This window comes from Stigmatopora argus, chromosome 19 (assembly GCF_051989625.1).
Source record: "Stigmatopora argus isolate UIUO_Sarg chromosome 19, RoL_Sarg_1.0, whole genome shotgun sequence".
Lineage (NCBI taxonomy): Eukaryota > Metazoa > Chordata > Actinopteri > Syngnathiformes > Syngnathidae > Stigmatopora > Stigmatopora argus.
Genome location: NC_135405.1, coordinates 7,357,541 through 7,384,007, shown reverse-complemented (window position 1 = coordinate 7,384,007; position 26,467 = coordinate 7,357,541). Strand labels below are relative to the sequence as shown.

Genomic DNA, 26,467 nt, shown 5'->3' with positions numbered 1-26,467 from the left:
AATATAAAATATCGCCCTTTGATTTCGAGGTAAAATGAACGAGTTTTGATTCACAAATAAAGGTCGTTATTTTGGCTCGCTAAACACACCGTAGTTACAAGGAAACGTAACTTCCGCTCGCTCCAATTTAAACAGGAAGTGAAGGGACTGGATTGAAAGTGTGAGGAGATCTGTCATAACAACCCTATTGCGAGTTTGTATTTAGAAGGATGGACGGTGTACTGAATCCTCTACGGTGTTTTAGGGAATGTCACTCCGCTGAAATGTTCGCGGAAGACGGGTGTGAAACCGTGACATCCCGGGAGCAGGTAAGCGATGGTAAACATTAGCGTGTTAAACCTATAAATAAATCATCTATATTTAAGACCTTCACGATCGCATTGTTAGAAACACGATTATTGAAAACTACTAAGTGTGACTTTCATTTTTGGGAACAGAAAAGGGTTGAACGGAGCATTGAAGAAGTTATCAACGTTTACAAGCAAGTCCACACCATACCGCAGTAAGTATTCGTTTCATCACAATATACCCGCTAAAGTTGTTTAATTTAAAATGGCAACACGCCCGCGCAGTGACATAGTACCCGTTATATTTGGTAAATGACAGTGACGCCTAGTAAAGCGTCACTTCTTCGTTATGTCATTGCAGGCAATGTATACCACACTACTGCCACTCGCCGGTCATGCTGAGTCATTGCAACTTGAGATGAACGCTCGGCAATAAATGATAAACGCTCAATTGCGAATTTGCAATCCCTGTGATCCTGTATCAATATAAAATGCAATATCAAAACCCGTCATATTAAATAAATACAAACTTCGCATTCAACTACACTGCAGTCTTGGTAGGTTAGCCAATAATGCTACAATTTCATTTTGTAATATGCCTTGATTAGTGCATCCAGAAATATTTTAGGACGCATAAAGTAAAGGACAAGGAATATAAGAAGTCAACAAAAGCATACTAAAAGATCTGAGAAGCTTCTCCTTGTGCGTTACTATGACAACCAACTAGTCTCCCTCAGGATGTGACGCTTCCGCCCAGCGAATATTTTTTTTCACACATAAAACCACCCAATTAGTAATTGTAAGATCTACTGCTTTTAAAATACAAGACAGTAAAACCTTCATTTAATTATTTTAGATTAACTGTTGCGTATACGATACTGCATTTGATTGGCACCGCCGGATATATGTAGGTGAGTTTTTACTGTGAGCTGTAATTAATAAAGACAATGTTACAAAATATGACAATCCTCATTTTTACAAATGTTCTGCCTCATAATGGAAGACCTGTGAAATAAGCACTAATAGTGTCGATGAGTAGGCCTATTTTGACTCATGCAGTAATGACTGATTTACAGTGATTATGATACATTACTAAGCACACTATTACTGTCTATGATGGTTTTAATAGCGTGTCAATCGGCCCACGTGTTCTTCTGTTATTCGCGGCCGCCTCTTAACAGGCTGACACATCTTATTTCTATGACAACTGCATCAAACTACCAGCACAAACTGAAGAGAACATTGGTTTATTTTTTCATTTCAGAAGGTTGTCCAATTGTGAGGCTGTTTAAATCAGATGAATTAAATGTTTGTGAACTAGGTTTGAATCATTAAACATACACACTTCCAATTTAATGAATTCAAAATGTTATTAAATAAATACATCTATTAGGTTCAAATTCCTCCGAAAATTGGTCTGAAGTGACAAAGTAAAATGGCACTTATTAATTATAAATGTAGCCAAATATTCAATGAAATACATTGTAGACTCAAGCATGTCAACAATATTTAAAATGACATCACATAAAAACCTCATTCAGTTTTATGTTGATCTTATTTCCATACCTAAGCACACACTGTAGTTTTGTACTATATTTCAAACTGATCTTTGTCTTGTATTTGCTCCACAGGCCAACCTTGCTCCGGGAACAACACTACCAATATCTCAAGAAGGGCTTACGGCAATTATCAGACTCTTATGAGGTACAAAGTCAAACACATGTACGGACATAAAACAACATACCAATAATTAAACATGCTGCCCTATTCAGAACAACAAATTGGCCAATGAGGTCGCCTGTTTTAGTGCGTTTTAAGTTGATCCTGAAACTTATCATCTATGGTTATGGCTACATAATCTTGTGTGTGTGTTTAGTGTCTGGACGCAAGCAGACCTTGGCTTTGCTTCTGGATTCTTCACAGTCTAGAGTTACTTGAAGAGCCTGTTCCTGCCACCGTGGCCTCAGAGTAAGTCACATGTCATGTGCTCATACTCTTCTGGCCACTAATTTATATAAGAAATAACAATGGGATAAATTGAGCTCTCTTAATTGTGATTTTCTTGCTGACATATTCTCTTTGTTCTGCAAAGTTTGTTTCAGTAGTATAAATATAAATATATATTGTGTCCTTCAATTTAGTGAATAAGGTAAAAAAAACTTAAGTACTGTTTATTTACTCAGAAATCTTTGTGTGAAAGTAAGCATTTGCCAAGCACTGCATTTTTTCCCCTCTTCTGTGATCTCCGATTGTGTTCAGATCAGAGGCTGCTAAAGCTTAGTTTTCCTTCCAAATAAATTGGCTGGCAGCCTCTTTGCAGGTTGTGTAATTGGGTGCCATGTCGAAGCATATAAAGGATATTCAGAAATTTGCACATTCAAAACAGTGTTTGAAGTTTGGGGAAAAATTTTAAGGGAACTTATTTTAGTTTATTACACGTTTCCGTGAAAATCCATTCTGACCGCAAGTGTAACTGCCCTCAAACAATGAGGCAAAATTTACATTATCAAAGGTCGGGAAAAAATAATTGACTACTTACTGCTGAATACCAATGCAGTGTGTGTCAGTTCCTGGCCCGATGTCAGAGCCCAACGGGGGGTTTTGGCGGCGGACCTTCGCAGCAAGCCCACCTGGCTCCCACCTACGCCGCCGTCAACGCCCTCTGCATTATCGGCACAGAGGAAGCTTACAACATAATCGACAGGTAGACTGTGTGTAATAATCCTTCATAAATGCACGCTACAGTTACCTAGATTGATCTTTTTCTTCTTTTCCAGGGAGAAGTTATTAGATTTCCTGTGGTCAGTGAAGCAGCCTAATGGCTCCTTTGTGATGCACGTGGGAGGGGAGGTGGACGTCAGGTGAGAGGCCAGATAAATGGCATCAGGACGTTGGAGCTGAGACTTTTTGGACTGATAATGACATGCTACAAGATGGTGGCAAACCAAAGTGGGGAGGGCTAAATCATATAGGAATTACATTCCTCAAACAAAAGCCACAACCTGCAAGAACCCAAAGAATAATCAGGAAAATAGTAGAACATATAGCATGTACAAAATAGTGAACCTTTGTTTAGCTGTTAAATAACCAAGTAACTCATGACCAATGTTCCCTCTAAGCTGCGCGCGTGCGCAATTGCGCAAAACTCTCGTCTTCTCTGCGCACAGCAAATCATATGGAGCGCACAAAATAAAATCCCCATTTTTTTTTTTAGCTGTGAGGCCAACGCACGAACCACTCATCCGCCGGGCCGCCCATTCATAGATATTAATCATTACATTTTATTATTACTAAATCATTTATGTGTAGTAGACATGCACCTGCTTATGGCAGGTGTGATACTGGTGTGTGCCCAGATGATGTTGCTCACACCAGTACTGTGTGCTCAGGGAGGTTGTCTTTCTGCCCAGACAAACAAAAAAATAGAGGGAACATTGCTCATGACCTCTGCATGAGAATCATAAATATTTGTTAGCATTTTAGCCTAAATAAGAAGCGATTTTTGCAAAATTAAACCAGCAATGTGCGCCTTTGACTGCGTGCACTTACCTCCACAGAAGCGCATACTGTGCAGCCTCTGTAGCATCGCTCACTAACATTATCACACCCAAACTCTTTGAGGACACCACGAACTGGATCCTCAGGTCAGTTACATGCCGTCCGCTAATTTTACGCTCGCTCTAATGTGTGGTTTTGCGTAGTTGCCAGAACTGGGAGGGCGGCCTGAGCGGCGTGCCCGGCCTTGAGGCCCACGGTGGCTACACGTTTTGTGGCACTGCCGCACTGGTCATCCTGGGGAAAGAACACATGCTGGATCTTAAAGCTTTACTGGTGAGCAACTTGGTGCAAAGAATTGCAAAAAAACAAAAGTCACACTTGAGTTCAAGTCGCTGGCCCGTCGAAACTGTTTTAAAAAAGTGGGAAAATGCAGTTTTCTTACCCTCTCGCCCTCATCCTGTGTCCTGGTGGTCGGCAGAGGTGGGTGGTCAGCAGACAGATGCGTTTCGAAGGGGGTTTCCAGGGCCGTTGCAACAAACTAGTGGATGGCTGCTACTCCTACTGGCAGGCGGGACTCCTGCCTCTCCTCCATCGGGCCTTTTTCAAAGAAGGTAACCAATCACACTGATGAATGCTCGTTGTGTTATCGACCCCAACCCATTTTTGCGCAGGGGAGTCAGAGCTGAGTCGAGAAAGGTGGATGTTCGAGCAGCAAGCCTTGCAGGAGTACATCCTCCTTTGCTGTCAGAACCCAACCGGGGGGCTACTAGACAAGCCTGGCAAGTCAGTATGAGAAAAAGCACAAAGCAAAACAACAACATCAACAAAAATCATCAAGTGTTTTGAATGTTCCTTATCCAGATCCAGAGACTTTTACCACACGTGCTACTGCCTGAGTGGCCTTTCTATAGCACAGCATTTTGGGAACAGTGAAAGCCATCATGAAAGTGTCCTCGGCAAGGAGCAGAATAAATTGGTGAGGGGGCACCATGTTTTTTTTCCTAAAAAATGTTACAATCTGAAATGATTAACGTTTCTTTAGAGGTCCTTACCCTTACATAATTGTAGTTTGTTTTGAAATAATTGGTAGCAGTTACTGTTATCAATTCACATGGGTTCAGTTGTAGTGGAAAACATTATGAATATGTCATACACAAGAATTTTTAGTTATATACGCGGTTCAACTTTGGTAGACCGTTGGCTCAAAATGAGTTATTTCCTTCAAGTTAAAGGGCAAGCACATGTTAAGCGTTAATGCAAATGGGGACTACGACAGATGTGAGGCGTTGGCTGTAGTTGAGAAGTGAAGTAATTGAAATGGGGATGGGGGGGCAGGATAGTACGTGTGGTTTCACTTAAGAATGTGAATGGGACCAGCTGTGGTGTCGATTTGACATTTTCTCTTTCCTGTTATGTCACTGTTACCTTAGACTGGTGACACAGACACTGCCCATAACAAAAACTCATTTTTTGATTCAACAGTGTGACAAATTTCTTTGTAGTTGTGTTAAACAAGTTGCCTGTTCTTGCATTTGTGCAATTTCCAAAAACACCTATTGACAGGTATTTTTTTTTCTCTTGCAACTTTCTGGTAAAAACCCATCTCTGTTTGTTCCTCTTTGTAGGCTCCCACGCATCCCGTTTACAACATCTGTCCAGAGAAGGTGGCTCAGGCCTTGCAGCACTTTCACCAGCTGCCCGTTCCAGAAAAAAAATCCTCAAGGGACCATCAATCCTAGTTTTAAGTCTCTCAGTGGTGGGGGAACACTGGAAGCAGCAAAAAAACAAAAATTGCTTCAGGCCACTCTGAAATGAAATGTTTCAGCAAGGCTGAGGTTATTAAATCTTTGTATTGCATCAGCTTCTGAGTTTTCCTTCCCATTTTCACCTGAAAAAATAAAAGCACATTAAAGGATAAAATAGTTTATTTTATAGTCTCATATTAAAGGTAGGCCTCAACTTGCAAGACAATTGTTGGCAGTATGTACAACATACTTGTAATTTCCATGGAATGGAATCGGACAAAGACCCGGTACACTAATCATATTCTCCTGAATGGAAAGAAAATGGAAATGATGTACAGACACACGTTTCTAGACACTCAAATGCGCTTCCATTTTTTGTTTCCTTGGGCAATATTCAGCATTATGAATTTGGGAGTTTGTAAAGCACAACACATCGATAGGGGAAATTCATTGGCTTCCTTGTACTGCAAAACACAACAGGAACTACTACTTTGGAACGTTCCACTTGAAGTGATAACTTGGTGCCCTGTGAGATGACTACAAAATGCATAACATACATTTGAGATTGAAAACATCCAATCATAACTATAATGTTTCTTTTAAATTGTCTATCAAACAAGCTGCCTAATGTGTTCAACCACCTAAAGTCATTCACTATTTCAGGCTAAAGGACAAAATACAATACAAGTTCAGGAATATTTAAATTCATTCCAAACATCAAATTCAACATATGAACTTATCTTCAATCTTATATTAACAAGTGTGTCGCAGCAGAATAAAAATCTGCAATCCAGTGGGCCTGAGCTTGGTGTCACTAAACATTTCTCCTCGGAGGGTCTTCACATTCTGAAGTGAAAAAGAAAATTACAAATCTACAATTTGTGTTTGTTCAAAAAGACCATTTTTCCCAAAACAATTTATCTAGGTGCAAGATCTAGTTCTAAATCAAATACAATGGACCCCTGCATGCTAGCAGTTTGACATTATTAGACATTTTGTTTTTTAACCTAACATAAAAAACAATTGCAATTCTCTCTAGTGTGGGAGTCTTAAAATAACGGTACTTTCGAAGCCACATACAGTATACATTACAATATAGGGGAATTTTTAAAAAAGATAACAGAACACTAGGTTGGGAGTAAAGTTGATGAATCACCAGCATCATCATCATTTTAACTCCCGGTGTCCTATTTACGCTTTTAACTATTAGTTCAGACAATTATAATCACTTTGAGGAGTGTGTTATTTGTGGTGGGGCCCAATTGTTATAGTCTAGCAGCAGAGGTCCACTGTATAGGGAGTATGTTTGGTGTGCACCTGCCGCTTCCGTACACAAACGCGAACAAGGGAAACCTTACAAAGTTCTCAAGTAGCCAAGCTGCCTTTTTTTTAGGTTTTGGATTTTTGCAGGAAGGAAATATTAAGGGAGGAGATTATTGAGGAGATTCCACCCTGCTGGCCTCCCCCTCCTTGTTCAGGAGACTATTGTGGTGATGGCCGTGAGAAGTTTTGAGGGTGTCACGACTCTCCAGTGCGAGCCCACCCAGTGAAGGGGGGGGACGAGGTGGGGGGCAAGAACAGTGGGTGTGTGGCGGGCGTCAGGTGGAAAGGTCAAAGAGCTTCGAGAGCGTTTAAAGGCTTCCTTTCTCTCTCGCCTTTCCCGTGAGGCCGTGTGCGGCCCTTTCACCTGCTTTTTGGAGTGCAGGGCGCTTCCTAGCTGGCCTCCACACGGAGCTTCTTGCGGTTGGGAGGCTCCTCGGGTTCAGACTCGGAGCTGGAGTCGGAACCGCCGTCGAACGCTGACACGGCGCTGCCTTTTGGGTTGGTGTATAGGCTGCTGTCGGACGATGAGTAGTTGGTTTGGAGTTGGGCCGAGCCCTTCACCTTCTCCAGAGCGCGCACTGCATGACAAAACCACTAATGAGCACATTTTTGAACTCGTGGGTTCCATTTTCATTTTTGTTACGCGCCGGTTCATTTGTTTAAAGCGGTGGTTCACAGTATTTAATAATGATATTTTGCAACTTTCCACTATTCACTGTTACAAACAGTAATGAAAGCTGTTTTTTTTATTTTTTTATTTTAAAATCAAAAACAGGCATTGCAAACATGCAACAGTATATCAGACTTTAGGAAAGCGAATGGAGGCAGACAGTGTAAAATCAGAAATGATTATCACAATAATCAATTTTGTATTGTCATGAAATTGGTGATTTATACTCTTAGTTTGAATTGTAAGTAGTGTAAAAATAGATCAATCTGGATCAAGTTAATCATTGATCCACCCAAAGTGCAAAATCTTGCTCAATATCATCATATATTTTAGATACCACAAAAATAAAATGGGTTTCTTTCAAATGCCTGCAAGGTTTCAGCAACAACTGTCAAAAATATCAATATTCCTTTGAATTTCTAATTGCTCTAAGAGAAATGGTACGGTTTGTGTTAAGTGTGAAATATCGTATTAATCGGTGAAAGGCCCTTGAATGAAATTGTGGCAGACTTTGCGATATTGGCAAATATTGTAGTGTTGCCCAAAGAACTGGTATTTGTGTTGTCACAAAATCCCTATCTTTACAATTTTCCGCATTTTGCATGTAATCATCTGTCCCAGTAGTTGAACTCTATGGCGCAGAGGTCATGTATTCAATTCTGTATTTCTAACTGCATGCTTCTTTCTTCCACCAATAGGCGAAACCTCCTTAGGGTGAAGGTTATGTATTCAGTTCAGCATGTCTGTTTGTTTGTGTTCACAATAACGCAAGAAAGAATAAAAGCTATTGTTATAAAACAAAATGGAGGAAGTAACTACATTTTGGGGCAATGAGGTCAATAGTCCGAAAAAATTATTTTGGATTTGACAACAGATTAATTTGTTTAACTCAAATTCAAAGTGTCGGGTCTCAAATTAAATAAATATATATATACATAGGCAGAGGTCTATCTCATTGTTTGGTTGTGCTCAATAAACACAGGCATGTAAGATGAGTATTTTCTTCCTGTATCGAGGACCGCAAATATTGGGGAAAACTAGTCAAAAAAAAGACAAACTGCCCTTGAGCAGAGAAACTTTCAGGGTACGAAGACAACCTGCTATTGGTGATCATTTCCCTAAGCTAGTCCATATCCTGTTAACTCATGGCAGAGGTGAAGACAGAGAGGAACATGAAGGTGAATTTTTACCTTGCTGCTCCAGCAGCGCATTTTGTCTCTTCAGGTCGTCAATGTCCTGCTGGTGCGTGTGATTTTTTCGTCTCATGTACTGGATGTACTCTGTGGCTTTGTCTAGGATTTGAGCTCTAGACGCCTGTTTGGTAGACTGCTGTTAGTGACACATGCAAAAGAGAAGTGATGTGTGTGGAAATTATCACATTAAATACACACAAAAATAAGCACAAGACTAAACACAATTATCATATGCTGAATCCGAACATGCACTTAAACAGGATAAAGCAATCATCAATTATTGTTTTACTCCTGAATTTCAAGATGACATTAAGTCAAGAATTTGCATTGCAACACATTTTCAAAACAAGATTAAGGCTGGGCTTACACTGCAGATTCAATAGCCATTGATGTGACCCATATCCAATATCACATTTTACAGACTAGAAACCCGGAAAAGATGCATATACAATAACTGAAAACTATTTGTTTTTTCATTGTGACAAAGATTTCAGTTATGAGCCTGTCAGTATATTATTTAGGGGTTGAATTTTTGGAATGAAAGTAGGTGTTACAGAATCGGGTCACATTAACTGCATACGATACGTAGTGTAAACCCAGCTACGCATATAGTTGTCACCATCATAAACCAAAGTCCACACCTACGAGGATATATTTATTTTATCACCATGATGTGATGTCCACATTGTTTTTTTATCACTCTGCTTTTATGCTTCCCTTAATTGCCTATATTACAGCTATTGTTGATCTGAATAGGTGATGCATCTTCAGTAGCTTTTTAGGCTTTGAATGAAAACTTAATGGAGAATTACATTTTATACACACAACATCATGTGTATTGATGGATAGAGATTTTTCTTTCACTGTTTTTTGGTCAATAAACTCCTCGCAGACATGGACTTAGGTTAATATTCAGCACATCAGCTGTGGGTCGGCCTACAGAGACATGCAAGGCAGCTCCCACAGCAAACACGACTCCCACTGCACCATCCATGCACTAACTATACACCCACCCACCCAACCGGTTTCTAGGGGAGGGACGCTCTAGCAACGTTCTCCATGTCAGGGATGTCAAAACAGGAAGACGGCAGCGACATTTCCTCGTAATAACTTCCTGACACTTGTCCAAGCAGTTTGACATGCAGCTTCCACCATCTGCTCACCACACACACCCGTATATAGCTCTACGCCATTCAATTGTTACCATGCTTCCCATAATTTAAGTGACATTGGACAAACATAATGAAGAAAAAAAAGAAGTTTCTCTTACACTGTTGTGGTGTACACCAGTACTGCTACCAACCTTTTCACCCTGCAAGGCAGGCACAGAGTCACGGAGGCTGTGAAAGCTGTCTTTGATGTGATCCCTACGCTTGCGCTCCAGCGCATTGTGGTGTGCCCGTTTGTCCGCCTGCAACGAGAGAGTCACAAGGCCTTCAGCCCGGCAGCGCAGCAGCGTGGGTAGAAGATAGCACGGCACAAACCCGCCTGCTGCCGAGTGCTACTCGGCCTTTAGGCAACAGCATTGTACTTTAGAGTGGGTGTTTTTTTTCTTCTCTGATTATTTTATATTAGCACCCACATGGAAAATTGCCGCATAGCCAGATGGGGATAACAAGCTGAGGCTGATTTATTATTAATGGAAAAAAAAGCTCAATATTTTCCGATGATTTATTAATATTGAAAACACAAACATTTGAAAAGCAATTTACTTAAGTTGGGAAACACTCCCAAGCGCTGCTTGATTTTCTGTATCGTAGATCCTTATTTGAGTGATGCTGAGCTGGAGCCTATCCCAGCTGTTCCTATGCTGGAGGCAGGATTCACCCAGGATTGGTCACGGCTAACTAATTTCAGGGTACACAGAGAAAAACATTTACACTGACGTCCACACCACTGGGCAAGACAATTAACCTTGCATGCATGTTTTGGGGAAGACCTACAGAACACTTACAAGCATGGAGGGAACTTGCAAACCCCATTGAAACTTCACACATCAGAAATGTGAGTCCATCATGCTAACCACTTCAACACAGTGCTGCATGAAGGTACTATGATCTACGTCCAGATGATGTGGGTGTGGTAGCCATACAAACCCCTGAACATCAAAGAGCAGTTTAAATTGTAGCTAGAATTTTATTCTCAAAACCATACTAAAGCACCTGAATAGTGTTGTTGCCCACTAGCCAGGACAAAGTAGTTTAACATGTCCATGAATTTCTGCCCACTTTGTATTAAATGTATTTTATGATATAAAACTAATAAGCTATATAAAAAAAATAACAAAATTTTCAGGGAGTAATGCAATACATGGAGAATGGCATGCTAGTATAATCAAGGTTTTGTGCTTTATTCTTTGTTTCTCGGTTTAAAATTAAATTTTTTTTTTATTTGGCACCAGGTTCAATTGTTTTATTTAAACAATAAGGCTGTACAAAGAGATTGTTTGTCGTCAGGCCAGCTGACAGTCAAATGATCATATTCCAACTAAAAACTTAATGTAGTAGTCATCTATGTTTTGGTGTTCATTTTGAAGTGTTAGAAGGATCTGAAGTCATATCTTTGATGATAATTCTGACTTTACAAAAACCTTGAATGTAACATTAGGCCAGGTTAAGGTTCAGTTGTCGCTCACTGCTAAGCTCGAGTTAGTACAAAACCGCTAAAAATTGAAATTGAACAGCACTTTGGAATCAAGGAATTTAGTGACAGTTCTTAAATTTAAGTGCTTCTGTAGTTTCAAAGTAGAGCTCGTAGACCCTGACAAGTAGCTGTTTTTGAGAGGCAACAGCATATGTTGATGCTAGTTTACCTAATACAGAGAATTTTGAAACACCAATTTTTTCTGTGCTACATCTTTATACATAACTTATATTGAAATGTGGATACTTGTGGGCTTTACTCAGCTGAGGGTTACGTATATTTTCTCTTAAATTTGAACAATTCGGCTACGCAGGTAGGCTGTTCAATAGTGTGGAATTTTCCTATATAAAACAAACATTAGGAGGACAAGAGAAGTCAGCTTCTCAGGGAATACATGAAAAGATCTGTGACAAAGATGTGATAAAGGTTTAAAACCTGGCGCCAATCTAAATTAACATATCCGACCGAGTCTTGGTGGAGACGACTGACTGAGTTCAAAGTCCAATTGATGAATCCCATGCATTAGCATACTTGGTCATTTTCCTCCTCCAAGTTCAATAAAAAGGAATTGCATACGGTTTACGTGAAGAACTGTAGACTAGTCCACCAGCAGGGAGAAATGCCAAGCTTTCATCACCATGCCATTAGAATTGAGGTATGGTGCGCCGTGCAGGGTGTGTGTTGTTTTCGACGCACTATGCCGTGCAGTTAACTATAACGTCATCCATTCCAGCCTGCCAGCCCCTTGGTGGGACGTATTGAAGACAGACTCTAATCACAGGCAGCAACACAGGAAAACATCCCACTGCAGCCCTTCCTGACACGAAGGCTTTCCCCTCCAGATGGATGCATGCAGCAGCATCTCTTATCTTAGCGTCATTCTCCGTCATGGATGCAGCATGTCAAATAAGATCCTTCTGTTGAGGTGACCTAAATGTGCAAACGCGGAATCCTTCGTCGAGCTGGGCAAAGCCATACAATCTACACTGCGCGTAAAATAATAACTGATGAGAAAAGGGTGTGCAGCTTGGTAATGCTTTTGGTCTAAATATAGACGTCGTGTTACCGTGTACACGCAGGATAGGGGGATACCCTGGCTAATGCATAAAGTAGTTCCCACCATGCAACTATTGCCCTCCAAAAATGTCATATCTAGCGGGATCATATGACTCAATGCTTTCACATTCGATTCTGAGGTCCACCTACGCACAACTAACGACTGATTGTGAACAGAAAAACAAACAAAAAATGCAAATGCAGCACAGTATGATTATTAAAATAAAGGAAAATTTCTCCCCACAGCATTACGCACCACATTGTGATATCTCGGCGAGTCTTCCTGCAAAAAAACAGAACAAAAAGTACAATTGTAGCCATAATTCTTTAGAAGCGTATCCGTTCACCGAAGCTGCTTGAATTTCGTAAAAATACTCATCTAACTTTTGAGCAGAGATAATCAGAATGGTTTGGTTTTATAACCACACGTCTAAATACTTATCAGAGAAGCACGACGAGGCAGCTTATCGGGTAGCTAACGCTAGCTGAGCAGCTACTTCGGCTACAAAAAAAAAATCGACAAAAAGCGAAATAAAATCAGTAAAAGGCGTAGAAAAGTGGTCACACTCACGTCACTATCGACTTCGATATCATCGTTATCACTCATTCTTCGCTCAAATGGTCAAGTTTAAAGGGACGCGTGGCTGAAAAACAACATGGATCGGTTTAGCAGCCCAGCGGCGCTCCTATAGACAGGCAGCTAGTAGTAGCTTCTCACTCACACACGTTCTGTTTGGACAGAACCGAGGTGGACTCCAGTCTCCACGTGACTACGATCCACACACCAAGTAACCGCTGCGAAATGCGCATGCGCATATTCCAAGTGCCTTCTGGGAAACGATGTCCTTTTTGCCTGACAAATTGCAGGATATTTCAATATATCTCATAAGAAGCAAGCTTCACCACGTATATTAAAATTATTAATTGTTATGGAAACATTTTTTATTTACTCCTTTGAGTTTACTATTCGTTAATATTAGCTGGACTCGTCCAAATATTTTATTTTATACTACATTTCCCGTCAGGCGTAGAACATGTGAGAACTTTTACAACGCCCTGATTGGCCGTTGGATTGATAGTAAATGTAGTTTTTTATGTTGGATTTGCTGTAGTTCTATGTCACGGGGCAAAATAGTGCCAAAGCAGACACGTGGAATAGAAAAACACTGGAGAATTACAAAACAGATGTGTGACTGCCACGTATTCTCTCTTTTTATGAAATTATTTTTTTAGTTGTGTTCTTTCCCTCCAAAAATATTTTTAAAACAACATTAGATTACAAGATGGTAATTTAAACATGTTGCCTTCGCTGCACATACTACTTGCAATACAGTAAATACGTCACTGGTGATCTATAGGTTAATTTGCCTGACTTCTTGCAAATAATACTAATAATAATAGTACTAGTTCAATTACCCCTCAGTAAACGAGTATATACAAACATTGTCACTATGTGCCCTGTTTTGACGTAACTGGCGACTTCCAAAATTGAGCTATATAGATAAGGAGCTTACATTGTGGATTAGTTTGCATGGATTTTTAAAAAAATAAATAAATAAAAAAGGCTTCATCTTCTCCCCTCAGCAGGTCAAGAGGCCACAGCTGTGGGCGACACCCAATTCTTCCCCTCAACCTGTACCAATTCTGCATGTTAACCTTGCATGCACTTATTTAATACAAGTCCTGCAGCATCGTAGGCAAACAAGGTCATTCCTATTTACTATAAAGATTCCCAACACAATGAGGTCACAATTCCACGGAAGCAAAGCCACCGTTGCTGACAGCAATCACATTTACGAGCCTTTAAATCACCACTTTCAAGAGTAACTAATGATCACGAGCACTCGACTCACAAACAAACCTCTCCACCACACCCTTCTCGCTAATCTCTCCCCTTGGCCTCGAAAGGTCCCTCGGGACAATTAAGTCCCACAAGGTCGTGACCTGCCTGGCCTGCAGGTTGCCTGTCAAGAATGAGCATTGATTAGTCATGTCTGGAGTTGCTTGAGGAAAATAAATAAGTTCAAAAATGTGCATGTGCAAATGGGCATGTGATGCAGGCAATTTAATTATAGCACTCAAAAGAAAGACTAGTGATCAGTTCGCCACCCATCCCCCATGTTTTTACAGGGCTTGGCCTGTTTAACCACAAAATGCCCTCCTTTTGCCCCGTACCATGTACTAGACGACACTGGATATGCTTTAACCATGATGTGTTTTTGTTGTCTGTTGTTGTCAGGGTAGGCTTAATGAAAACAAAGGGTCACATGACCCTTTAGATTAAGGCTAATTCTCTCAGTTAATAAATAGCTATATATGAGATACTGCATTGTCTTAAGTGTAGGTGCTTTGTATAACATTTTAGACATTTTATTTTGTTTTATTTACTTTTTCCCCCCCTTTTGAGCTACATTTTATATACTGTACAGGTGTCAAACTTAATCTGGACCACCACATGATCAAATTTTTTAGCTCATAAAAAGATTTTTTTATTAGAATAGAAAGATTCTGCCTTTTAGAACAGCACTTGTGTGCATAAATTATGTTTATTGTTACATATTCTGTATATTGCTGCATTCAATTTCAATGTAACGGCATAAAAATCCAGCAACCCAATTAGAAACAGTTTCAATAGCCGTGACTTTTACAAGACATACTCAAGTTTCCCCTTCTCCTGCAATGACTTGGTGTATCATGAGCGCTTCATTTTGCACTGTAAATTTCTTTTACAGGCAGCACATGAAACTGATCAGCAACCTTGGCATTAGTATGAGAGTAACAGTCTGCCGAGTGTTGCCGTCGCATGCAGCGTTTGTTCTTGGCATGGACTACTGTTGTGTGCTGCCTGCCAATGATTTGTAGGCAGCATCATGGTCATCATACTCAATTAAAACTGACCCAAAAAATTAATTAATATTTTTTTCATGCTAATTTCATTATTATATATATCATCGTTTGTACTCCATCCAAAAAGTGGTGGATTTATATGGAAATAAGAGGGTTGGGCCATTTGCTGCCTACATACCAGGAAAGCTACTGTTCTCGCATATACTGTCTAGAGTATTTTGTTCCACTTTTCTTTTCCAAGACCAACGTTAAATATAGTACAAATCATTCATGATTCATCCTCAAACTTGAAATAAATGTTTAATTGTATAATGGATGCAGCAACATGGATCAACAGAATTCTTCTGATTTGTGTGGCAGATTGTTGTTGTCAGGCAGAGTTTAAGGTTAACTGCACCATTTATGTGCCCGCAAAGCTGTTTCCATGACAAAAGTGTTTAGAGAAAACTAATGGATGGCTAGATTTCCCATTTATGGACAATAAGAAAAAACACAATACTTAGTGTTACAGGTAAAGACAAATTTAGAGTAAACTAAGTTGGCTGAATAAATAAATAAATAAATACGAATATATATTGTCAAGTGTATTCCATTCATCAATTAATCTATGTTCTGCATTATAGAGAAAAATACTTATAAAAAGAAAGGAAGAAAGAAAAGAAAAACAGCACCATCTGTTGGGGTCCTGTTTCCATGCATCAAGAGCAGAAATGAATTCCTATTAAATTTGCAATTTGCAAGGAGACTAATTGTGAAATGTTTATTTAAATGTAATTAATTTGTACGAAAATTAGGCTTGAATTCACAATCAAACGCAGGTTCCCATCTTTTAGTGAGTCTGAAATTTGGTCCTGTTTTGTTTTTTACAAAGAGACAGGCAAAAAAAATACATTTTCACAAATTTGGGTTCAAAGTATTATGTAAATATTGTGTTTCCAATGATGCTATGTGTGAAAAAAGTCAAACTTGCACTAGATGGCACCTGTGCACAACCACAACATGCACTTGTCATTAAGGGAGAGCATAAAAGGCAGTCATCTGGCATGGAAAAAGATCAGATTTGGCAAGGAGTGAAGAAGTGAGGAAGGCCACGTGCTTTGACAGGTAAACAAAAGATGTGTGAGGTACTTCACAATCCGTCTGTTTTGGTGCAAATGTTTCTGCACAGTTCACTTGGGACTTTTTCTGTCACTTTGCGCAGATTGAACTGTTGGAAAAAGGTGTGTGTGTGTGTGTGCGTGTGTGGGTAAATGACACTTTAACAGCAGTGCACATGACAGAATGTGATGGCAAGACACACTTTTGAGATTTTACTCCTGTTAAGTGTTTTTTCCTCTTGTGTTAAGTGGATAACTGTCAGCTCTGTGTGCACAATGCAGTAGTTTAAATACAGGTAGGATGCTCTTGCCAGTGATGGAGATGAAGTGAGGTATGAAGGTGGGAAAAAAGGAGAAATATTGTATTTTTCACCTCTACTGTATTTGAATGCATAGCTTTCTGTCGTTTGACTTTATGAGTGCAAAAGCATTGAGAGGAAGCAGGCAATTCTTTCCGAGTGATTATAAAAAATACTAAAAATAATTCATTCATGTGCAATTATGCATTTTATGAAAAGAGTGCCTTAAATCCACTTTGGGAAATATTTGCAGAGGAACAAACTGTTCACAATGAATATTAGGTTAAAGGTCTCCTGCACAATATAATGTGTACTATGAACTGGCGGACACTGATTACTGAGCTGATGGATAATGCATCTTATCATTGCCATTGTGACCTTTCTGATGTTTTCTTATGTAAGTTTTGGAGGAAAATAAGCGTATTGTTTGAAAATTTTGTTAAAGTGATCTTTGCTATTCTAAGATTATTGCATTTAGTTATAATATTCAGTAGCGCTTATGGGATTGCAATCTGCATGATCGACAACGGTGACAAAAAAAAATCTAAAAAAAGTAATTGTGGTTTGTTAGATGTTTTTCATCATAAGACACACTACATTTTTACACCTCTTAACAAAAAAATAGATACTACAATAAAACATAATGGGCTTAAGTGTCTTGTACATGATTTATTTTGGTAATTCAATGCAATTATTTATTTAAAGTCCTCCTAAAAGCTCACCAGGTAGCCCACATTGTTAACATTAACATTTTTTTGTTTCATTTTATTTAATCAAATTGTCCCAGCTCATTAACGGACAAATTCTTCCAAAAATTAAATAGTGATTTTATTTTATTTAGTTTTTAAAACTCTTCCTGTGTTCTATTTTACATTTTCGTGTATGTATTATTTCTCGATTTGTTTACTAAATTACGGGGAAGGTCAATACATTCATTAGGGGCTTAATGAATTCTGCTGTAAAATTCATCACATTTTTCTCCCCTTCCAGCACACATTTAATGATGAGTGAATAATTTTAATCATGTCCAAATTTTTGCTTCTTGTGCCTATTTCTATAGTTCATGACCCTTTTGGGGACCAGAATATGGACCAGTCTAATCCCAATCCGATGCACAACGACAGCATGGTCGCCGCGAACAGCACCACTGTCCTTTTCAAGCCCTTTTTGTCGCCAGTGGTGGACAAAACGATTAACATCCTCATGGTGATCGTCTTATTCATAACCATGGTTTCATTGGGATGCACTATGGAGGTGTCTAAAATCAAGGTGACTCTATGCAACAGCCTTCTTTCATTTGAGTAAAACTGATCGTTCGGTATTAATCATTGTGTTTACATTTATCTTTCAGGATCACATAGTAAAACCTAAAGGGGTGGTAATTGCAGTGGTGGCCCAGTATTGTGTCATGCCGCTTACAGCCTTTTGTTTTGCCAAGGTTGGTCTGATAGTCACATTAGACTGGTGCAAAAATACGGTACTGTATTACACTGATTAGATAATAGAACCAGACAAGGTATTGTCTGCAGTAATTGATAAATAAGTAACAAAGTGTATAACAAATGGGTTGGTATATCTTCACATTAAACAAAACAAGGAACTCTAAAACTATAGGTAAGGTAGTACATTTATACATTCATTATCCTCACAAGGGTTGCAGGGGGTGCTGGGGCCTATCCCAGGTAACTATGGGCGACACCTGAATTGGTGGCCAGCCAATCACAGTGAAGTAGTGTCGTAAATGTTATTTATATTTGATTAAAACATTATTTTGCATACAACTACTGTCCATGTACAGCCTTTGTACCACAAGTGGCACTAATGGATACTGTACAGCACATGTGTCAAAGTGGCGGCCCGGGGGCCAAATGTGGCCCGCCGCATCATTTTGTGTGGCCCGGGAAAGTAAATCATGAGTGCCGACTTTCTGTTTTAGGATCAAATTAAAATGAAGAGTATAGATGTATATTAAATTTCGTGATTTTCCCCCTTTTAAATCAATAATTGTATTTTTTTAATCATTTTTTCTGTGTTTTTAGTTCAAAAAATAATTTTGTAAAATCTAAAAATATATTTAAAAAAGCTAAAATAAACATTGTTTTAGATCTATAAAAATCTGACTATTCAGGGCTTTAAATCCAGTTCTTTTAATCAATTTATTTAAAAAAAATATCTAAAAATTATATCTAAAATGGTCCGGCCCACGTGAAATCACGACGTTGATGTTAAAGCAGCCCCCGAACCAACCCGAGTCTGACACCCTTGATGTACAGTATTACTACTATCTCTGCTGCTTCTAGGGCTTCCATCTGACTGACATGGCAGCTGTGGTGGTCCTGATCTGCGGCTGCTGCCCTGGGGGGACTCTCTCCAACATTTTGGCTTTAGCAATAAATGGTGACATGAACCTCAGGTAAACACACACACACACACACGCATAACTGATCATTGAAAATATGTTATTGTGCAGTTCAGTAACCTCATGATGCTGTCAACTAGTACAGACATTTCTTTCCTGTCGTGATTAGAGTTGACTGACCTGCCTGATCATAAAACAATGATAGTGTAATATTTATCACAACACGGCAAGCCCCTGTGGGCCATTCAACCCGATTGTGTCCTCCTTTATCAAGAATCAGGCATGCTGCCTGTTGTGTGTTATTCAGTGCATTCCTGCTTAATCAGATCTGTGTGGAATTATTTTTATCCTCATTTTTTTTCACAGCAGTGGGGATCGATGTGATAAAAAAGGGATAAACAGATCTTTTCAAAGAAAATAGCTGATGTAAAACTCTTTGTAGTGTTGATGTAAGACAGTATTAAAAGGGGTTGGGATGCAGTGGGAATATAATGATAATGTAGTGGTCATTAAAAAAATGTTCCTAACGAAGTTGTTCCCCTTTCAACAGCATTGTGATGACATCCTGTTCCACCTTGGCGGCTCTGGGAATGATGTCCCTGCTGCTCTACATATACTGCCAAGGATTTGGCGACCTGCAAAATGTTGTGCCCTATGTTGACATCACTGTGTCACTTGTTATGATTCTCGTTCCCTGCGGCATCGGTATCCTCATCAACCACTACAGGCCACACTATTCCAAGATTATCACCAAGGTCAGACAGTCTAAATCTATTCCTCCATTCATTTTCCATACCACTTATGTGTCAAGTGTCGCGGGGGGTGCTGGAGCCTATCCCATCCAACTATGGACACCAGGCGGGGGACACCCTGAATCGGTGGCTAGCCAATCGCAGGCCACAAGAAGACTATTCACACTAGTGGCAAAGCCTACCGGAGTACCTGGAGAAAACCCATGCAGGCCCAGGGAGAACATGCAAACTCCACACAAGAAAGTCCGAACCTGGGATTGAACCCTCGATCGCAGAACTGTGAGACTGACGCGGTAGACACTTGCTCTTGACTGAATCTAATGAGAATCATAATAAGAGTGAAAGAATATTTTTTTATTTGAATATGGATTTTTATGTTATTTTACTATCCCTAAAAAACTGTTGTCTAGGGTGTAGTCTGGCTTTCATTCAAAGTTGGCTGGGATAGGCAGCAGCAAACCCCGCAAACCTTGCGAGGATGTACAGTACGGATGATGAATGAATGGAAAGTAGTTACCTATGTTTGCTCTCAGGTAGGTTTGACCATCATGTCAATTTCCTCCGTGGTGATCGCCATCCTTGCCACCGTTGCGATCGGCAGCGCCATCTTGGCTATTATGTCTCCTCCCCTTTTGGCCACTGGCGCTTTCATGCCCTTTATTGGGTTCACCTTCGGCTATGTCATCTCGGCCATCTTCAGACTCAGCCAGGCGTAAGTGTGACATAGTATGTGTTTACGTGAATTTAACTCAAATATTAATAACACTTTATGAGTGGTTTAAAACATCAATCAAAGTGTTCATAACAACACAACATTTATCGCGGACTATTTAAATCGACTGTATATTCACATTTAGTAACTGGCATTGTAACTAACCATTTCGCCAGGTTTTCCCTAATGCACCAACATCACACTGTAATGTACACACATGACTTTTGATGTATTTTTCTGTACCTTGGCTCAGGGAGCGGAGGACTGTCTCTATGGAAACAGGCTGCCAGAACATTCAGTTGTGCTCCACCATCCTGAAGTTGGCCTTTCCACCGGACGTGATCGGCCCACTTTTCCTCTTCCCAATGGTGTACATATCTTTTCAGCTGTTAGAGGCCATGGCGCTTATCATGGTCTACAGGTGCCACCAGAGGCTCACAAGGAAAAAGAAAGGTAAAAAGGGGCATTTATTGCATAATAAAAGGAGACTGGATGACCAACATTGAAAATCAATCAGTTGAAATGCCATTTTGATCAAGTGTAGGATCTTATATCGCTGCAAGGGATAAGTAATATGCTTGGTTTATCATATAGGCTACATAAAATAAGTGTAACATAATTTTATGGTAATTGTATTGTTACCCAAAGAGAATATAGCTATATTTTTTTAAGTGTGTCTGAGAAACCATTGACAGCAGGTTAAGCATGACATAACAACTGAGTTTACAGAAATAGTAGTAGATGCAATATTTACTCAATCATCGACAGTAATATTTTTAGTTATTCTTGGAACTATTTAAAGTTTACAATAATCTATATTTGCCATGGAAACAGCATGGTAAAATTATAGTTATGCCTCACACAAACTCAAGGCCTTATGAATGCTGTTGCTTAATTTTGTTCCCACCAAAGTGTAATATATGTTTTCTCCAAATAATAATTGTCAGGTTTCCTCTCGTACTCCCAAAGGATTTTTGTTAAGTTAAATTGCAGGCATAAACCTGAACCTATAAAACCTATAGAAAATGGATTGATGTATGAGACCACTAAAATCATAAGACTAGCAGTATAAACACCATTTCTTTTTCCTGCCTTAATTTAAATAGGATTACAGATTGATATTTCATATTGCACATTAGAACAATTCATAATTCACTCATCTGCTATTTGATTAACAGATATGTACCTGCCTGCTGAAAGTGAACCGGGACTAAAAGCACTTTGCGAAGGAGGTGTATGACAAAATCTGTCTGGACTGAATATCAAAGGCCTTAAAGCTCTTCTGCTGTATTTCAAACATCACATTTATTGACTGCTGAGTTGACAACCTCTCCGCAGAAAGTCTGGGTTCAGTTCACAGTGTTAATTCCATCGTGAATAGTTGTCTGCTTCTACCCATGCCCTATGATGGACTGGCGACCTGTCCAGTGTGTAGTCAGCTCTTTTCCTAATAAAATAGAAAATTGTATTAGGTGGGTGGTTTGACGGTCATATAATGATGAGAACGTGAGTAACTTTGTTAAAATTGCTTTAATAGGTACATTATGTCGTCCATGCAATTGTCCGTTTTTTTAACTAAAAGCAAAACCCACGTGAACAAAAGGTTGTATTTTTCTTAACCACATTGTGTCAAATTACATGTATACATACACACTCACACAAACAACGTTCTTATTTAACTGCATAAAATGAGAAATAACAATCTAAGGAGCCGTTTTTAGTTCACCAAGCAAGGCTCAACATGAAGAACATGTAACCTCATGATTCAAATAGTCATCAGGCATTCCTAACAACACACTTGCACATCGATTTGTTCTAACGACAGACCTCTCAATGTAGAGAAATGAGGCATGCAAAGTGATAAAAGTTGTTCATTGCATTATGAAAAAAAAACTATTAACTACAACGGGGTGAAATTATTAAAATACTACTTCAGTTTTCAATGTTGAAAAAGAGTACCTGACTACACTTCGTCTAAGATTATGGCAGTGGGGAAGACATCATGGATCAGGAAGTCTCTAATTTTCTTAACTGCTTTATTGTTACTAGGGTCACGGAGGGGTGCTGGAGCCTATCCCAGCTGACTTTGGGCCAGAGGCAGGGGACACCCTGAATTGGTGGCCAGCCAATCGCAGGGCACAATGAGACAAACAACCATTCATACGCACACTCATACCTAGGGGCAATTTAGAGTGTCCAATCAGCCTACCATGCATGTCTTTGGAACGTGGGAGGAAACCAGAGTAACCGGAGAAAACCCACGCAGGCCCGGGGAGAACATGCAAACTCCACACAGGTGGACCGACCTGGATTTGAACCCAGGGCCCCCACTGTGAGGCCGACGTGCTAACCACTCAGCCGCCGGGCCGCCCGGATCAGGAAGTCAAATAATGAATTACAGATAAGTGGCCTTCCTTTCCTATGAAAATAAAACCCTTAAATCACTACGGGGAAAAAAAAAAACAAGGTTCCTTTCTGTCCAATCTTGATATTTTCCTAAGAATGAGTGCTAAGCTTTTACGAACCTCTCCCAGTGCATTCAAGAGTTGACTTAATGCTGGCTTTCAGTGGAATGAGAACGGGATCGGGAGCGGGAACGAGAGCGAGGCTCTTTCTCAAGCGGGGAAACCGGAGGTGGTGTAGTAGATGTGGAGCGTTTGTTTGGATCCACTGATTTGGTGTTAGGGGAGAATTTGTCGCCAATGGGGGAGCGGCTATTGGAGCGACTGCGGGTTTTGGCCCGGGGACCAGAGCGCCCGGGACTACCGGATCGCCGGGGACTACCGGATCGCCGGGGACTGCCGGATCGCCGGGGACTGCCGGATCGCCGAGGACTGCCGGAACGCCGGGGACTGCCGGAACGCCGGGGACTGCCGGAACGCCGGGGACTGCCGGAACGCCGGGGACTGCCGGAACGCCGGGGACTTCCGGATCGCCGAGGACTGCCGGATCGCCGGGGACTTCCGGAGGAAGAGCGACCGCGGGACCTAGAGCGTGAACGGGAGCGGGATCGAGATGAACTCCTTGAGCGGGAACGACTTTTGGACCTTGAGAAGGGAATAACATTGACAAGTCATCATGGTAGATCAATTAGAGAGTAACTAAGTTGGCTTGCCCATAGAAAGAGCAGCAAGTTAGTTAATGTAAATATTCATGCTAACTCACCTCTTCTGGCCTGCCTTAACAAGCTTTATTTTCCTGCCATTGATTTCCTTCCCAGAAAGTTTTTCAAGAGCATTTTGCATGTCCTTGTTAGAAGCAAACTCAACCACGCTAGAAAGATTAGGAGAGTTTTTTTGTGTTATTTTATAGCAATACACTTTTTCCCCAGGAAAAAAATCCCAGAAAACGACCACTCACCCTTCATTGAGTTTAGGCCGGTGTGCATCTGCAAATGTCACCTCTCCAGCTTGCCTCATGAAATCTTTCAGGTCCTAAACACGCAGTGATAAAGTGATAAACGCGGGAGAGAGACTCGGGACAGAAAGTCAAAACACATGAGACAGGATTGATTTGGTAAAAAGGAGAAGCTAAGATTGCAACTACGAAAGTTATAAAAAAAAGGGACCCAAGAACCTCAAACCTATCAAACAGTCGTGTCTTCAACACGAGCTGTTTTAGGATGGAAAACATCCCTTTGCTAAAACTTTTAGCATCTTCCAATTTATTGAAGTTTTGAGATTCCCAGGCCACCATCGAATTAGAACTACAGACATGGACACCGTCTGCCTCAATTATAACAAAACAGACTACGGTGGTGTCACTGGGGCAGAATTTGGCACAACGAGCCCTGTTTTATCAGAGCTCCGCACCGGGACCGCCCATGCCTCGGCACCCCGCCACGGCAAAGAGAGTGAACAGGGTGGAAGAGAGGAAACTACTACCTGAGAGCGAAACCTTTTGGGTAACAGATGATTACATCCACTGGCACCGGGGAGTATGGAGGGGATGGGGCATATCGATCAATCGAAGTCTCTCAATTTAACGAACCATCGAGCAACGCGGCCATCGACTCGCTCTCTCTCTGCCAACCCTCTGTTTCCTCTCCCTCGCCACCCACTGCCTTGGACAGAGGGCTTCGCGAGCGAAGGGACCACCAGCGCTTCCCCCCAGTGAGGAGTGAAAGTTCACATGACCAGCAGGCTTCAACTAGTAGGAGTGGGATAGACTGGCTCAACCCAGACAGAAGGACCCAGAAGGGGTTAACTCCACCATAAGCGAGCTCTTCCACATGACACAACAGTCAGGCTGGCAAATAAAGGGGTGAAGAATTGGTTAAAATTGGTACACAGGAACAGATCAGTTTTTGTTGTTTTGACACTAAAATAAATCCTTAACATAAAAATGCCACTCAATTGTATTAACAAATTTAGGCAAAACTACAGTATACTACAGACATTTTACAATTATAAGAATTATTATTAGAGGCCATAGGATGTTGTTCATATAGCATTGCTTGCTTTCAATTCAAAACTTGTGGCTTTACTGACCTGCCAGCTGACACGGGAGGACAAGTTCTCCACAATCAGCCGGTTCTCAGTACGCATCGGAGGAGGGTTTCTACTGAAATGTTATAAAAAAAAAACATCAGGGAATTGCTGTAATGGGTTTATAAGACAAAGGTGGAGCATGAAAATGTGATACCTCCGATTGTTCTGCATGCCTCGACCGTACCGATCATTAAAGCGGCTTCCTTCACCACCACCGCCGACTCCTCCTCTTCCTCCTCCTCGGTTGCCGCGTAGACGTACACGAGCGTGCTCTATAGTCACTCTGAAATCATCGACAATTAAAGAAAAACTGCCTTTAGTGCTTGGAGAGTTGTCTCCATTTACAATTAAAGAAAAACTGCCTTTAGTGCTTGGAGAGTTGTCTCCATTTGATTGGGTTTGGTGACCTTTGTCCAGCATGAGTGACGGGGTACATCTGCTAGATTGCCATTCAATGATGGCGGCCTCACTATGTTTTAAAGTTGCAAATGATCGTTTGCCATTTGATAAATCGGCTTCTACAGCCCACACTCACAGAAAGCCAATCTCAATCCAATTTCTCAATCATCCCGCCCCAGCATAGGAATATGCATAGGAGTGACCCAATATTACCGACAGCTCAGGAAGCTGCTCACCGTTCATTACACAGTTCTTTGCCATCAAGATCATATACAGCATCTTCCGCATCTCTGGCATCTTCAAAATCCTGCAACAAATAAAGAACATGAATTTCACTGACACAAAACACAGCAATGTGCACTTCTAAATCACTAGGAATTTGGAGGTGATGCCCTTGTTTGGCGGGGATGGGCTCCAGCACCCCTCGCGACCCTCGTGTGGCCAAACAAAGGAGGAATGAATTAAGCAAATTATTGAATTTACCTGACCTGCTGTGAAAAATTCCTTCCTTAATAATACAAAAACAAATAAATAAATGAAGAAAATCTCACTAACCACAAAGCCAAAGCCTCTTTTCAGGTCGATGTCACGGATGCGGCCGTATCCTTTGAAGAATCGTTCTACATCCTTCTCCGTAGCAGAGGGGTTGAGCCGTCCAATAAATACACGACCACCACTCATCTTGAAAATAATCACCTTTTCTATTAAGAAAAATTGACATAATCACTTTAGTATTAAATGCTGCACGCAACACGGCGCTGTCAAGCGCTAGCATGTTTAAACAATCGACGAAAAGCGGCAATAAGCAGCAGCTACGCATTTAATTTTTTCAGCATCTCATAATAAACCATCAATATTAGGTATATACAGTGTAGTTGTACTTAGTAATCGGACCGTCAAGCTTCTTTTCGAGACGCCAAACACGGGAGAAAAATACAAAATGGTTACCTCCACAGTATACGCTGTTCACGTGACACGACAGAACCCGGAAAAGGCCGAAAAGGGACGAAGGAACACGTATCAACATTGTTCACTCCACGTTTGGAGCTAGATATGTGAATTGGCCCATCAGGCGGCGTTAGTAACCAGCGGCCATC

The 26,467-nt window shown here is 40.6% G+C and overlaps 4 protein-coding genes across 15 annotated transcripts; 2 read left to right on the top strand and 2 right to left on the bottom strand.

Annotated features, from left to right (window-relative positions):
• The first annotated feature begins 109 nt into the window (after nt 1-109).
• Nucleotides 110-5,642, top strand: fntb (farnesyltransferase, CAAX box, subunit beta). The gene is made up of 12 exons (XM_077586901.1): nt 110-308; nt 438-502; nt 1,919-1,991; nt 2,164-2,255; nt 2,845-2,991; nt 3,065-3,148; nt 3,845-3,931; nt 3,989-4,118; nt 4,264-4,396; nt 4,457-4,568; nt 4,647-4,761; nt 5,411-5,642. Exons 1-12 carry the CDS (start codon nt 210-212, stop codon nt 5,522-5,524), a joined length of 1,251 nt encoding a protein of 416 aa, XP_077443027.1. The 5' UTR covers nt 110-209; the 3' UTR covers nt 5,525-5,642.
• Nucleotides 5,643-5,692: 50 nt separating this feature from the next.
• max (myc associated factor X) lies at nt 5,693-13,271 on the bottom strand. 11 transcript variants are annotated; one of them, XM_077586904.1, is made up of 6 exons: nt 13,138-13,271; nt 12,987-13,059; nt 12,672-12,698; nt 9,987-10,127; nt 8,714-8,852; nt 5,693-7,431 (listed from the first exon to the last, which is right to left on the bottom strand). In XM_077586904.1, exons 2-6 carry the CDS (start codon nt 13,020-13,022, stop codon nt 7,244-7,246), a joined length of 531 nt encoding a protein of 176 aa, XP_077443030.1. In that variant the 5' UTR covers nt 13,023-13,059; nt 13,138-13,271; the 3' UTR covers nt 5,693-7,243. The 11 variants fall into 11 exon arrangements, with proteins under 11 accessions (XP_077443030.1, XP_077443029.1, XP_077443034.1 ...); XM_077586903.1 differs by having other exon boundaries at nt 5,693-6,376; nt 7,218-7,431; nt 12,987-13,190; XM_077586908.1 differs by lacking the exon at nt 12,672-12,698.
• Nucleotides 13,272-16,348: 3,077 nt separating this feature from the next.
• On the top strand, nt 16,349-21,801 carry slc10a1 (solute carrier family 10 member 1). Its single transcript, XM_077587267.1, has 8 exons — nt 16,349-16,366; nt 17,719-17,927; nt 18,010-18,096; nt 18,959-19,071; nt 19,568-19,772; nt 20,303-20,481; nt 20,735-20,934; nt 21,660-21,801. The coding sequence occupies exons 2-8, from the start codon at nt 17,745-17,747 to the stop codon at nt 21,719-21,721; spliced, it is 1,029 nt and encodes a 342-aa protein (XP_077443393.1). The 5' UTR covers nt 16,349-16,366; nt 17,719-17,744; the 3' UTR covers nt 21,722-21,801.
• A 191-nt stretch (nt 21,802-21,992) lies between these two features.
• Nucleotides 21,993-26,447, bottom strand: srsf5b (serine and arginine rich splicing factor 5b). Of its 2 annotated transcripts, XM_077587264.1 has the most exons (8): nt 26,319-26,447; nt 25,926-26,071; nt 25,607-25,677; nt 25,126-25,254; nt 24,972-25,044; nt 23,842-23,915; nt 23,647-23,754; nt 21,993-23,528 (listed from the first exon to the last, which is right to left on the bottom strand). In XM_077587264.1, the coding sequence occupies exons 1-8, from the start codon at nt 26,395-26,397 to the stop codon at nt 23,033-23,035; spliced, it is 1,176 nt and encodes a 391-aa protein (XP_077443390.1). In that variant the 5' UTR covers nt 26,398-26,447; the 3' UTR covers nt 21,993-23,032. The 2 variants fall into 2 exon arrangements, with proteins under 2 accessions (XP_077443390.1, XP_077443391.1); XM_077587265.1 differs by lacking the exons at nt 25,607-25,677; nt 25,926-26,071; nt 26,319-26,447 and adding an exon at nt 25,334-25,514 and having other exon boundaries at nt 25,126-25,285.
• Between the last annotated feature and the right edge of the window lie 20 nt (nt 26,448-26,467).

Bases quoted from the DNA above. Each gene is read 5' to 3' on its own strand.
- fntb (XM_077586901.1), top strand. From the start codon at position 210: ATGGACGGTGTACTGAATCCTCTACGGTGTTTTAGGGAATGTCACTCC. The intron at 1,992-2,163 runs GTACAAAGTCAA...GTGTGTGTTTAG, and splicing joins AATTATCAGACTCTTATGAG to TGTCTGGACGCAAGCAGACC. The intron at 2,992-3,064 runs GTAGACTGTGTG...CTTCTTTTCCAG, and splicing joins GCTTACAACATAATCGACAG to GGAGAAGTTATTAGATTTCC.
- max (XM_077586904.1), bottom strand. From the start codon at position 13,022: ATGAGTGATAACGATGATATCGAAGTCGATAGTGAC. The intron at 12,699-12,986 runs GTGAGTGTGACC...GTTTTTTTGCAG, and splicing joins ATATCGAAGTCGATAGTGAC to GAAGACTCGCCGAGATATCA. The intron at 10,128-12,671 runs GTGCGTAATGCT...CTCTCGTTGCAG, and splicing joins CGCCGAGATATCACAATGTG to GCGGACAAACGGGCACACCA.
- slc10a1 (XM_077587267.1), top strand. From the start codon at position 17,745: ATGGACCAGTCTAATCCCAATCCGATGCACAACGACAGCATGGTCGCC. The intron at 19,773-20,302 runs GTCAGACAGTCT...GTTTGCTCTCAG, and splicing joins ATTCCAAGATTATCACCAAG to GTAGGTTTGACCATCATGTC. The intron at 20,935-21,659 runs GTAAAAAGGGGC...TTTGATTAACAG, and splicing joins GCTCACAAGGAAAAAGAAAG to ATATGTACCTGCCTGCTGAA.
- srsf5b (XM_077587264.1), bottom strand. From the start codon at position 26,397: ATGTTGATACGTGTTCCTTCGTCCCTTTTCGGCCTTTTCCGGGTTCTG. The intron at 26,072-26,318 runs GTAACCATTTTG...TTTTCTTAATAG, and splicing joins GAACAGCGTATACTGTGGAG to AAAAGGTGATTATTTTCAAG. The intron at 25,678-25,925 runs GTTAGTGAGATT...TATTTGTTGCAG, and splicing joins AAAGAGGCTTTGGCTTTGTG to GATTTTGAAGATGCCAGAGA.